The 12455-nt window shown below is 49.8% G+C and overlaps 1 protein-coding gene across 1 annotated transcript in view; it reads right to left on the bottom strand.

The window, feature by feature from the left end:
• The window catches only part of CERKL (ceramide kinase like), a 124934-nt gene extending 112910 nt beyond the window's left edge, over nt 1-12024 (bottom strand). Inside the window, exon 1 of the mRNA XM_066575760.1 lies at nt 11592-12024. Within this exon, the coding sequence (XP_066431857.1) occupies nt 11592-12024 (433 nt within the window). The remainder of the gene's footprint in view (nt 1-11591) is intronic.
• Nucleotides 12025-12455: the final 431 nt, after the last annotated feature.

The following is a 12455-nucleotide window of genomic DNA, read 5'->3' as shown; positions in this document are numbered from 1 at the left end:
GGACAAAATAGCACAGCATGCTGCAGTGTGTGATCCAAGAAAATGCCGATCAGAATGCCAGACAGACCCTGTTAGAGTCAACGGGTTCCGTTCGGAGCCACTAGGGTCCGGCATGTGTCAGAGTCAACAATTATCATTGTCTGGCTCCAAGGATGGAACCTAAGAACGGAAAGGACCGAAACTTCAAGCATGGGTGTAAATGTGCCTTTAACTGGAAACAAAGTATACAGTCCAGTTCAATATCTCTACATTGGAACATGTTTTCTAAAGCATCAGCTGCTAATGCACAAGTCCCTTAATACATTATCTCCCTCCTGCCACAACAAGTACTCAGGTTTCGACAAAAAGAACACTACATTCAGTTACAGTTACTTAATGCTGATGTCAGGGATTTTAGGCTATTTATTTGCCAAATGTTTGTTTTTCTAAGAATCGGCTTGTACTCTGAAAAGATTAGTTTCTAGGAGACGTGAAATTGTGAAGACTGAAACATCTGCCACCATAAATGCCCCGTCTACCATCCTACGCGTGCATTCCTACGTTGGCACAGGCTCAATGCATATACTGCCAGTAACGCGGATGTATGTGGTGCACCAAACTCAACATGGGTACCTGATCTTGTAGCCCTCATGGAGGTTTCCCACCATGGATGAAAGGCTCCAAATATCTCCCATGATCCAGAACGATTTTTGTTTAAGTACAATCTTGCCCTTTCCAATATTCCTGCCCCCAAGGTTTGTAAAGGTTTGTCAAAAAGAGCATATTGTCCACCGGCATAACTACCGTGGATGGGGCAAATATCAGGCTCGGGGGAAGTGGGGCTGTAATGACTGGGGCAGGTAGAGATAAGTAGTAAGCAAAGTTTAGCCCTTTTTACATCCTGTTCTTACGGTCCGTCGACGCTTCCACCTCCGCTCCTTCCTCCACTCTGAAAATACACTATACTCCTTATCCTGTACTAATCTGGCTTCAGAGCTGAACTCCCTCGCTGGCTCGATGCCTCCACAAAGCTTTAATCTGGTGATTTGCATTAAAACTCTGTACAGGAACCTGATGTGGGGAAACCTAGAACGATCTCACTATAAGAGCGCAAATACATGTCCCAATGGTGTCCAAGAGGAGCGTGCCGTCGTGCCAGTCCTCCGGGCTACTTCCCGACACATGGATGGAAGCACAAGTGCCAAGAAGCGGAGTAATGTGAGACAGGTGGGCTCCTAGGACTCGCTGCCTGATTACCCCAACAGAGGTCAATAGCGTTCTTTCGGCCTATGATGGGCTGGTATGGGCCAGCATTCTTGTTTTAACTACACAGGAGAGCACACTATAGAGTGGGCCACCACAAAATAAGGTAGGTGAGGTAAAGTCCCCTGGTGCAAGCTCCGAGTCACGACTGACTCCTCAGGTGACGTTTCCTGGGCAGACTGTTTTTGCGGGGTGGTTTACCCCCCAGCAAGCTGGATTCTCATTTTACTTACCTCGGAAGGATGGAAGGCTGAGTCAACCTTGAGACGGCTACCTGAAACAGGCGTGGATTGAACTCGCAACCTTCAGGTCATGAGTGAGAGCTTAGAACTGCATTTCTTCTGCCTTAGCACTCTGCACCACAGAAAGCTCAAAAAATTTTGATGACCATAGGCAATGTATGGGATATACTCTAGACGTATACATCTGACCAAGGCCGGTTTCACACGGCTGAGAATCTTGCGCGAGATTCGTGCATTGCGCCACGGGAACAATTCATGACATGTGCAATCTTTTTGCAATCCTCAGAATGCTTCTCCCATTGTTTTCAATGGGACATTAAAACACATCGCACGGAGTGTAATGCACACATGAACGCGATGCGAGGTTTCCCATTGAAAACAATGAGAAACACTTGCCGATCCTCTTAGTCTACCTCCACACAGGCTCGCCCGATATCGCGCTCGCCCAGGCATCTTCACGTCGACACAAGCCTTTTTTTTGGCAAACACCCCTCCCCTCACTTCTGTGCAGTAGCGATCCTCCGGCGCGGCTTTCAGACGTGTGTCAGGATCGGCAAGTGTTTCCCGTTGTTTCTAATGGGAAACCTCGCGTCGCACTCGCGTTCCCCTCACAGACCATGCGATGCGTTTTCCTTTCCCATTGCAAACAACGGGGCAAAGTGTTCTGAGGAACGCAAAAAGATAGGAGATGCCGCGTGTTTGACAGAATTAAGCCCCGGTTTGACGTGAAAACGTTCATTGGCGAGAGCGATACCGGGCAGAGTTTCTCAGCCCGATATCGCGCTTGCCCGTGTATAGGCATGTTATATGATGAGAACCTTACAGGAACAGTTTGTACTTCTCCATCTACATTCGGGGAGGCAGCATCGCCGCCCTCCACTGATCACACGTACCTTGCTGAACAAGTAAGAATCTATATCATCTTCTCTGTCCGGATTAATCCCACCTGTTCCTAACGGTTATCACAAAGTGGGAATAGCTGGCACCACAATGAAGGTATACAAGGCAACCCCTTCCCGTTCATGTGCGCATTTCCCGGCCTGGCGATTGTGCAACGATTAACGTGTAACATCAATGCAGCGGCTCCGGGCAGATCGGGTGACATCTACACATTGACAGCACTTGCCAACAATGGATGGTTATGGGAAGCAGCAGATAGTTTTTCCTACGGCCGGTGGGAAGGAGACGAGTCCCATTAAACTCCAGACCCCACCACAAACCTAACAGATGTTCCAGGGGTCATCCGTGCCAAAACAAAGGCATATGTGCTGGAAATGTGACACTATCAGCAAATCAGCCGGGTCTAAAGAACTGCACTTCCTTCTGGCTACAGAAGTATCACATACACAACAGTCTGCTTCAGCCAAAGGGGCATCAGTAATACCCGACTCCGAGGTCTACATGGCAAGATGGGCGGCACAGGAGACGCCTGGGATGAAGGTCATGTGCCCTACAACTAGGACCATACAGAATATGGAGACATCGGTATCTCTCTAACTGGGGCTCTTACACCTGCTATTCGGCCCCGACAGTCGCTTTTAGGGACCGCAGTGTGGTTGCCCACACACAGTCCCAGAATATACATGTTTACACCATATTCCTAGGTGGCACATAACCCTGAGAAAATCGCAGCAAAATCACATCTTTGTTCCCGCAACCTTCGGGCATCAATGATGCTTTTTTTTTTCTTCTTGAGAATAATCTCGCATCGCTGCCGCCCGCGATAAAATTGTGCGTTTTTTTATTTATTTCGGAAGCAAATGGGACTTTCTCATGTTAAAAATCGCATAGTATCGCTTGTTTGTTGCGTTGCGATAAAAAGCAGGCTCCATAGGGAAACATGGAAAATAAGAGAACAAAAAAACAACACCGCGCAAATCGCTGAAAGATAGAGCATGCCAAGGTTTTCTGTTCTCTCAACATAGCGTGGGTGAGAACATGGCTGCCAGGAAGGACCCCGTTGAAAATCATAGGTTTCATAATCTGCTTTTTTTTTTTACCGACTACGGCATCTGGCGTTAACGGTTTGAAAATCATGTGATTTTCTTGCCCATGTGAAAACCACCATTAGCCCAGCTTCATAAAAACGTAAACGCAATTGTGCACTTCTAAGCGGAACTATTTGGGGCCATGAAGGCCGTGCGTTTTGGTGTATTGTACTGTACGTTTTCAGGGGTTTTTTTTGAAAAAAAAAAAAAACGTTTCGGCGCGGGACAACCCCTTTAATGGGAGATGTGCCTGCAGTACCAAACCAGGCCACTGCTAAGTTGTCAATGCTATCTGCTTCCAGCATTTCCACACAGACAGTGGCGCTGGAAATCAGCCGATTGGTGCGGCTGTCGAACAGCAACCCCCCGCCGATCCCGAGGACAGGCCATCAATAGAAAAATGCCCAAAGTTCTAGCCAACCCTTTTAATGGTGCTATCTTGGGCCCGCTGCACTTTCCTCCAAAGACGTGGTTAGGAGAGCAGCTGTGCCGGGAAAGACAGCTAAGGGGCGCAGCACTGTACTCACTTCACTTTTAGGATCGATGGGTTGGGGGTCCCAGAGCTCAGCGAACACTGATCATAAAGTGATGGCATATTATAGTTATCCAATAACTTTTTTAGATGGGATAACCCCCTCTTAGCAGTTTTAGCCTCACTCACCTGAATACAGCCAAGTTGCAATACTAGCCAGAACCAATGGATAAGAGTGGCGCTGCCTCCGGGGTGAAGTACACCCTTCTTTCTAACCTCATAAGGTTTTAAAATATGGAGACAATGGTCAGTTTTGCTTATACTAAATCACCCTTCATATTCCATGTTTTGTATACTCAAACAAACAACAGAGAGGAAATAAGTAGTTTTAGTAACTATACACAGAGCGGGAGGCGATATAATGGTCGTATCTGACAATGCATATGGCAGATGTTTAACACATAGCTCGTTTCCCTGGAAGAAAGACCTAGCACAATTTTCCAGGATTTTTGAGGATGAATGAAATATAAGCCCTACTCCAAAATTAAGCCCTGTTTACAGTTAATTAAAAACGTCAATTTAAATAGTGTCCAGGCAGCTATACATGTAAAAAAAAGTTAAATCTTTTTGAGCAAAAATTAATATAAGACACTGTCTTATTTTCAGGGGAAACAGGGTAGCTTATTTACAGACAGTTTACCTTTTGTGCTCATGAACAGCGACCTAAAATATAGGCAGCACAGGGGAAATTTACTAAGCTCGCCATTTCCTGCAACGGATTAGTACGATTTTCCCCCGATGCACGGAATACATGAAGAGGTGCACACCTCCCGGCAGCTGCAGGCGCCTTCACAGATATGTACATTTCTGGCATAAATTCTACCTAAATCCGTCGGTCTGGGGGGGGGGGCCGTGGTGAAGCCGATGCAGAGGAAAGAAAAGTCGCAAAAATTAGCGACTTTTGTATGCTGGTATTCTTGTATACAGGGTTTTGCAAATATCCCCGTGTGTCGAATATATAAGCACAGTATGCCCCTTGTCAATGCAATTGCAAGGGTCTAAAGTTTTAAAATGGATTCTCCAACTTCTAGCTGTTTTGCTGCAGGAAGCAGACAGCTCCGTACATCACACAGTGGCCTGGGTTGGTAGTGCAGGTTGAGTCACATTCAGTTCAATAGGACTCAGTCTGTAGTACCAACCTGGGCCACTGTGTGATGTACAGAGCCCCATGTCCCTATGCCCGTCACTCGTATCAATGGGCCCAATGGAGATACCTGAGCGCTTGCTGCCTGGCCATCTCAGCAGCCCCATTGAAAGTGAATGGCACGTCACCACACTTGCGCCACCAGCGCTCCTTAGTCTCCTCCACATTGCGGAGGCTGCAGTAACCCTGCATGGAGGATGGCGGAGGTCTCAGCAATGAAACGGCCACCGATCAGCAAGTTCTCCACTGTGGATAGGACATACCTTATAACCTCGGTACAAGCCCTTTAACTTAGATCCCATTGCTTTATTCCTCACTCATTAATAATAGTACGTTAATAACTGGGATGCCTTTACAGCCTCGATTTACAGGCTGTAGACCCCCCCAATTCTAGGTTACGTTCCCAGCTTCCTCCAACGGTGGCCCCTAAACTCCTAATAAAGCAAACAATAGGTAACTTGTCTTGGTACTCCCAGCCTCCCGCATACCGGGCGCGCTCGTCACCGACAGATGTCTTACTCTAGGTATCCACAACAGACTAAGAGTATCCATTACAGTCACATCTGTTCACTAAAAGCCGCGCAGAAGAGGATCTACACTCACAATTAATTACGTTTCGGGATCTTTAGGTCTTTTCTAGCTATTTACCCCAGTATGACGTGCGGCTGCGATGTGCGGAAGAGAGACGGATTTACGTTAATCTGTCAGGTGCAGTAAGTACAGACCCACGTGGAAGACGCAATGCGCCATTTTTTATTACATTACACAATTTTCCAAGCACTTCATCATAGACATAAGGATCTGTAATAGCGAATCGCATTAAAGTATTTTTTGAGTTCACTCACATAGTAAACGTCTTAAGGGCTCATGTCCATAACCGTATGCGCAAAACACCGCAGGTCTCCCGTGGCGCTTTACACATTACAGTCCATACGCGCTCCGGCAGAAACCACATATGGGCAGAGTATGGCACTGCGTATTCCCATCATTGAAGGTCATCTGCACGGATTCCGCTGTGAAATAGAGCACGGTGCGATTTTTTTCCCGCTGGCGGAATATGTAATTCGTATCCGTGAGTGTGAGGGGAAAGAAAAAAAAAAAAGGAAATGTATGCCTTTCAATGTCCGCATTGTAAAATGGAATACGCAATACAAATTGGAATACGCAAAACCAATTACTAAGGCTAACTGAACAAACAATGGCGCTGCAATACAAGAGCACGCGGCATGAGAGAACATGCTGCGATAGGATTTCCGCATCGCAGTGCCATGCGGGAAAACATCGCTCATGTGTAGGACCCCATTCAAAAAAATGGGGTTCATATTTGTGTGAGATTTTCCCGCCCTGGTGAAGGCAGCCTAAGGCTCACACAGGGGCGAGCGCGATATCGCCGCAAGAAGAAGAAAAAAAAAAAAAAAAAAAAAAAATTGGAGAAATATTGCATATTTGCTCATGCGATGTTTGAGCATCAGCGATGCTTTTTTTTGGAAAATCGCCACACATCGCGGAAGCCGGCATTTTCTTGTGCGATAAATGACTAGTTTCTAATGTTAAAGACGCATCGGACGTTCGAGCGATGCGATAAATCAGAAGCAAAAAAGAGCAAAACACAGAATGATAGCGAAGGCAGTGATTCTGAAATCTCGCAACATCGCATGGCAGAAAACATCGTAGATGGGAATGAAGTCATTGAAAATCACGGGTTTCATAATTCTGCATTTTCTCGCATTGCTCAAAAATTGCGCGATTTCAACACCAGTGTGAAGGCAGCTTACGAGTAAGGTGACACAGGACAGATGCTGCGGATGTTAGTATGGACATGATGCATGGGCTGCAGGCTTCACCTCTGCACTGCAAAGCTTGAAATCCGCTGCAAACAACTGATTTAAAATCTACAGCGCAGATCGATCTCGCGGTGGAATGTGCGCGGGTTATTTTTTTTAGTTTTGCTTTTTACGGATGAGATTTGTTAAATGTCATTCAGGTGGATTATACTGAAAATCTGCAGCATTTGTCCCCGGTGTGAACATAACCCTAAAAGGCTCAAAGTGAAGGCGGAGGCGCGCGTACAAAGGCGGGGGCGCGCGTACAAAGGCCGAGGCGCGCGTACAAAGGCCGAGGCGCGCGTACAAAGGCCGAGGCGCGCGTACAAAGGCCGAGGCGCGCGTACAAAGGCCGAGGCGCGCGTACAAAGGCCGAGGCGCGCGTACAAAGGCCGAGGCGCGCGTACAAAGGCCGAGGCGCGCAGAAAGACTGGTTGCACAACTATATATTATCTCAGCGTATGGCTCCGCTTGTAAGCTTATTGCCAAACAGATAAGAGAAGAAGCTGGAGATGCGTCCTTGGAGACGACTAAATGACTTCCTCGTGGAATCAGGGGAGGAAGAAGGCTGACCGTATCATACTGGAGCCGCAGTTCTCTACAGTTTGTGTGGGTGTGTGTGTGTATACACACACACAATAGATATATGTACACACATAGATATAGATATATATATATATATCTCACACTGAGGGTCTGACTGCTGGTACCCCCATTGATCAAGAGATTGGCGATTCTTTATCCCTGGTTTGAATGTAGTGGTCTGCTGGGAAAGTAAAGTACAAAAAAAAAAAACGTTACGGGGGATCCCGATGGGGCATGGGAAGGGGCATCCCCCCTCCCGCTGAATGTTTATATCTGTGGCCAGCTTTGACCACAGCACCAAAGCTGTGGCAGTATCGACAGCAGATCGTGGAAGTTATCAGGGACCTCAGCTTTTAGAAACAGCCAATAGCCACTGGGCATGGAGCTGACTCGTCACCTGAGCCCGTTCCATACATCCTTCACAACCATCTGACGTACATTTACTATTGGATGGTTGTGAAGGGGTTAAAGGGATTTTCCAGAACATTTAGTTTAAAATTATTTTTTTTTTAAGGCTCAGAATAAAGAAAAATGTATCATCGCCTACTCCAGTGGTTCCCGGTCCAGCTCTGAAGCCCTCAGTGCCCGCCTTGGAAACCCTGAAGAAGCCGGCTGCGGTTCCATGCCGTTCGGTATACATGTGACCACCCAGCCTACCGCAGACCTCAGCAGTCATGGAAGAATCACCGCTGAGGGCTGTGATAGATGGAGCGGCACGTGACCGCAGCCAGCGTCTTCTGGTGGATAAAGGATACGTCAAATACATGGAAAACCCCTCTACCCCCTCAGTGACCACACATATGTGCTTTCGCGGTAACCACTAAGGGGCCTTAGGCAAGGCCACCGTAAGAACACAGTGGCCTAGTCTAAGGCCCCAGGCTCATGGCCAGGTCAGATTCCGACTGCACAATCTCGCAGCAGCATCAGAACCTGTGCCCAGGCGGTGACCCCCGCGTACCTGTCAGTTGTCTTCTCTCTCTGCTCATGTCCCGCGACTCGCAGTGGGACGAACAGCTTCCATTGACTGCAAAGGAAGCTCTCGCGTGAGGCTCGCACTAGAATAGGACATGCTGCGATTTTCCCCTGCAAGCGGAAAATCGCTGTTTATTTCCGCTCGCGGGCATGGAAAAGCATTTTCCTTGCATGTCCGATTAGGAGTATTTGCTGCGGGATCCAGAGGCTAATGCTCGCTCCGGATCCCGCAGTGCAAATATGCCCGATGGCATTGGGCCTCAGGCTGGTACAGAAAACACAGGCCAGGAAGAGCACTGCTGTCCGACAGCTGGGCTCCTGCGCTAACAGCCAAGGCGAAGAAACCTCCAATCCTGGCCATTTAAAATGGGTCCTCCTATCGTGAAGTGCAGACGGGTTCACATGACAGCCGGAAGCCTGACCAACGCCATCGGGTCGGCCATGTATGCCGGCCTCCACCCACCCATCTGCATGGAAGCACATTAACTTCTGTAGAGGAATAAGATGGTTGCAGAAGTTTGGGTGGCATGAGAATACGGTCATACCAGCAATGTGTAGTAAAATAGGTAATGAAGCGCAGTCTCATGTAAGGAGCGCGCTGCGATATCCCATTCCGTAATATGTGTTATTTCCATGCTATTGCTGCATGTATTCGGATAGATGACCCCCACCCCCTTCCCACCTTCAGCTCTAGTTTGTTTTAAGCCAAATCTATAAGGTCAACCATGGAACTTCCAATGAAAGCCATCATCCCATTCTGAGAAGCCGGAGAAATACTTCTTCAGTAGAAACCCGATAGCCACTAACTACGCTGCGTGTAAATAGCTTTAGGGGCATCAAGACAAGAAGTGCTACAATGTATCCACCGGGGACCGGCGGCTACAGCAGCTTGTTGTGATTCACAGGACTATTGTTCTCCTCCTTCATTAAGTGTCCTTAAAGGGAAACCGTCCAGTTCCTTACGTTACCTTGTAACAGCGCAATTTATTGACAGACTTGCTCATTTCAGCAATATGTCCTTAAGGCCCCCTGCACACGGCAGAGCCAGACTCCACATGCGGAATCCGGCTCTGGCAGCAGCGGTGTCCGCACGTACCTGCTGCGTCTTCTCTGTACCACAGATGAACCCAGCGGCTCGCCGCCGCACATGCACAGGACAGAGTTTTTTTTTTTCCTACGCCGTCGCTAGGTGACGACGCGGAATCCACGACCTATTCGCAATGTTCCGTGGGTCAGACGGCTTCCATTGACTTCAATGAGCAGAGCCCACATGAAAATGGAGCATGCTGAGATTTTTCCTCCATGAGTGGAAACCGCAATTGATTTCTGCTGGTGGGGAGGAGGCAGCGGACCTCCATAGGAACTAACAGGCGGGATTGGCTGCGAATTCGTGGTGCGGCCACCGACCGTGGATTTCACAGCAAATATCCGCCCGTTTGCAGGCGGCCTTATAAGGATCCATCGAGAAGCTTTCTAGTACTTCTATATGAAATGGTGCGGGGCACGACTGAAGAGGAGCCCGGCGGTACCCACCTATCTTTATATACAGATAGTCCCCGACTTGTGAACATTCGACTTACGAATTTCGCAAGATACGAACTATCTGTCCTGCACAGTATGATGCTATGCTATGGCATTACACCATACTGTGCAGGGACCAGGCAGGCTTCTATCAAGCCTGATGGAAGCCTGTCCGGTCAGATCGCGGTTGCTAGGCAGCCGGGGGCCTTCTGAAAGGCCCTAGGGCTGTCTATGCAGAGCGCCTATCAAGCCGTGCGCTTGATGGGCACTCTGCATAGGCAGCCCTGGGGCCTTTCAGGAGGTCCCCGGCTGCCTAGCAACCACACAGCGTCCCGCGATCTCATCGTTGGACGCTGTACGGGCCCCCTGAACGTCGGGTGCAGGCTGTTTCTTACAGCGGGCACCCGGCGGCAGCAGTTCCGACGAGCCGCGCCGCTCGGCAGAACTGTTAACACTTTAAATACCGTTGCAGAGCGGTATTTAAAGTGTTAACAGTTCAGATGAGCGGCGCGGCTCGTCGGAACTGCTGCCGCCGGGTGCCCGCTGTAAGAACAGCCTGCACCCGACATTGTATGGAGCGGGATCCACCCGCGATCCCGCTCCATACTACCATTTGTTCGGACTTGCGAACAAAATGGACTTGCGAACGGGCTCCTGGAACGGAACCTGTTCGCAAGTCGGGGACATCTGTATTCATGATCCCCATCCTTCTCCTTCATCCAACTGCAGATTGACAGGACGCTCCCTATGTAGGATCCATCAGCGGCTGGAGGGAGCAGGAGGACAAGGAGCGTGAATATCAGCGACCATCAATGGGCTCACATCTGACAGTGCGGCCAAAGGGAAGTTCTAAAAAAGTTACTATTACTCAAGGTATAAGTGACAGACCGCTGAAGTCGGCCGGCCTGTCGCTACACTGCGCCTCCACAGCCAGAGCAACATTAGGGATCTGAAGGAACTTAAAGGGGTTTCCTGGGCGAAAACTAGGGATGACCGTCAATATATATTACGTAAAAAAAAAACACTATTGTGAACACAGCCGGAGGCCCGATGCCCACAGGCGGGTGTGACTTGTGGAAACCGCGTGGGGCAGCCACGCAGAAGATCCGCTAATTAAGCCGTCCATAGGGAAACATCCCTGCGCCCGTGGGCATGAGGCGTCTAATTACGTCTCATTTTTGGGGCTTTCTTAAAATAAATAAATCGACCATTATTTCCTGCGGAGCGGTAAAAAAAAAGTTCCATTTCATTCGCACGCCGTGTGATTTGCACGCGAGTGCGATGCGAATGTTAGCATTTCAACTATCGGAAGCACGTGCGATTTATTCCCACCCAATAAGTTGGCACAGTCACGGGCACCCCTGCCCGCCACAACGCAGCACAGTCGCGGGCACCCCTGCCCCCCACAACGCGGCACAGTCGCGGGCACGTTGCCCCATAACTCGGCATACTTGTGGGCACGTTGCCCCATAACTCGCCATACTTGTGGGCAGTGTGCCCCCTGCTGGGAGCTGTAGTCCGCCAGCACACGTGACTACTCACCCGGGTGGTCGGGCTGGATGGGGCTCCACAGCAGGTGGCCGGCGGTCAGCCACACGTCGCAGCTTCTCCTCTCCACCTGGAAGATCCCCCGCAGCAGCGGCACCTGCCGGCCGCAGTCCCGGGACAGCCGGGCGCTGTAGCCCCCCAGGGAGCGCTCGTCCGCCTCGCTGCACCCCCGGGCTGCGGACCGCTCACTGCCGGAGCTCCACTCGTCGCAGCGCTCACTCAGCCGCCCGGGCACCGAGGAGGGCCGCCGCCAGTCCGCAGGATCCTCGCCGCTGTCACTCCAGGCGCTCACCCGCCGGTACAGCCCGGGCAGCCGCAGCCGCTCCCCCATACCGTCGCTGCTGGAACTCCGCAGGTGGGGGGACAGCGGGGCTTCCGCACTCAGCTCGCGGCTGCCAGGGAAACGCGCGGGGGCGCGCGACGCCATCTCCAAACTGCGCGGGAGCGCGCGGGGGGCGTGTGCACGCGCGCTAAATCCCTGGGACTCCCGTTCTTGGCTGGCAGTGCCGCTCTGGAGGGGGCAGCTTCATAGGGGGTGTATATAGAATAATGTGACCTTGTGGCTGGGCAGTCAGAGATCACTTCTGAGGGCTCCCCTTGTAGAGGGAGAACTGGCTCTAATAACCATTACCCCGTTTCCCTGAAAATAAGACCTACCACGAAAATAAGCCCCAGCATGATTTTGCAGGATTTTTGAGGATGCTTGAACTATTAGACCTTCTCCAAAATTAAGCCCTAGTTACAGTTAATGAAAAAAGTAAATCTAGTGTCCAGGCAGCTATATGTGTAAAAAAGTGAAGTCTTTTGGAGCAAAAATTAATATAGGACACTGTCTTCTTTTCGGGGAAACAGGGTACA

The sequence above is a fragment of the Eleutherodactylus coqui genome, chromosome 8 (assembly GCF_035609145.1).
Source record: "Eleutherodactylus coqui strain aEleCoq1 chromosome 8, aEleCoq1.hap1, whole genome shotgun sequence".
Lineage (NCBI taxonomy): Eukaryota > Metazoa > Chordata > Amphibia > Anura > Eleutherodactylidae > Eleutherodactylus > Eleutherodactylus coqui.
Note: the sequence above shows the minus strand (reverse complement) of the source record. Positions and strands in the feature narration are given on the sequence as shown.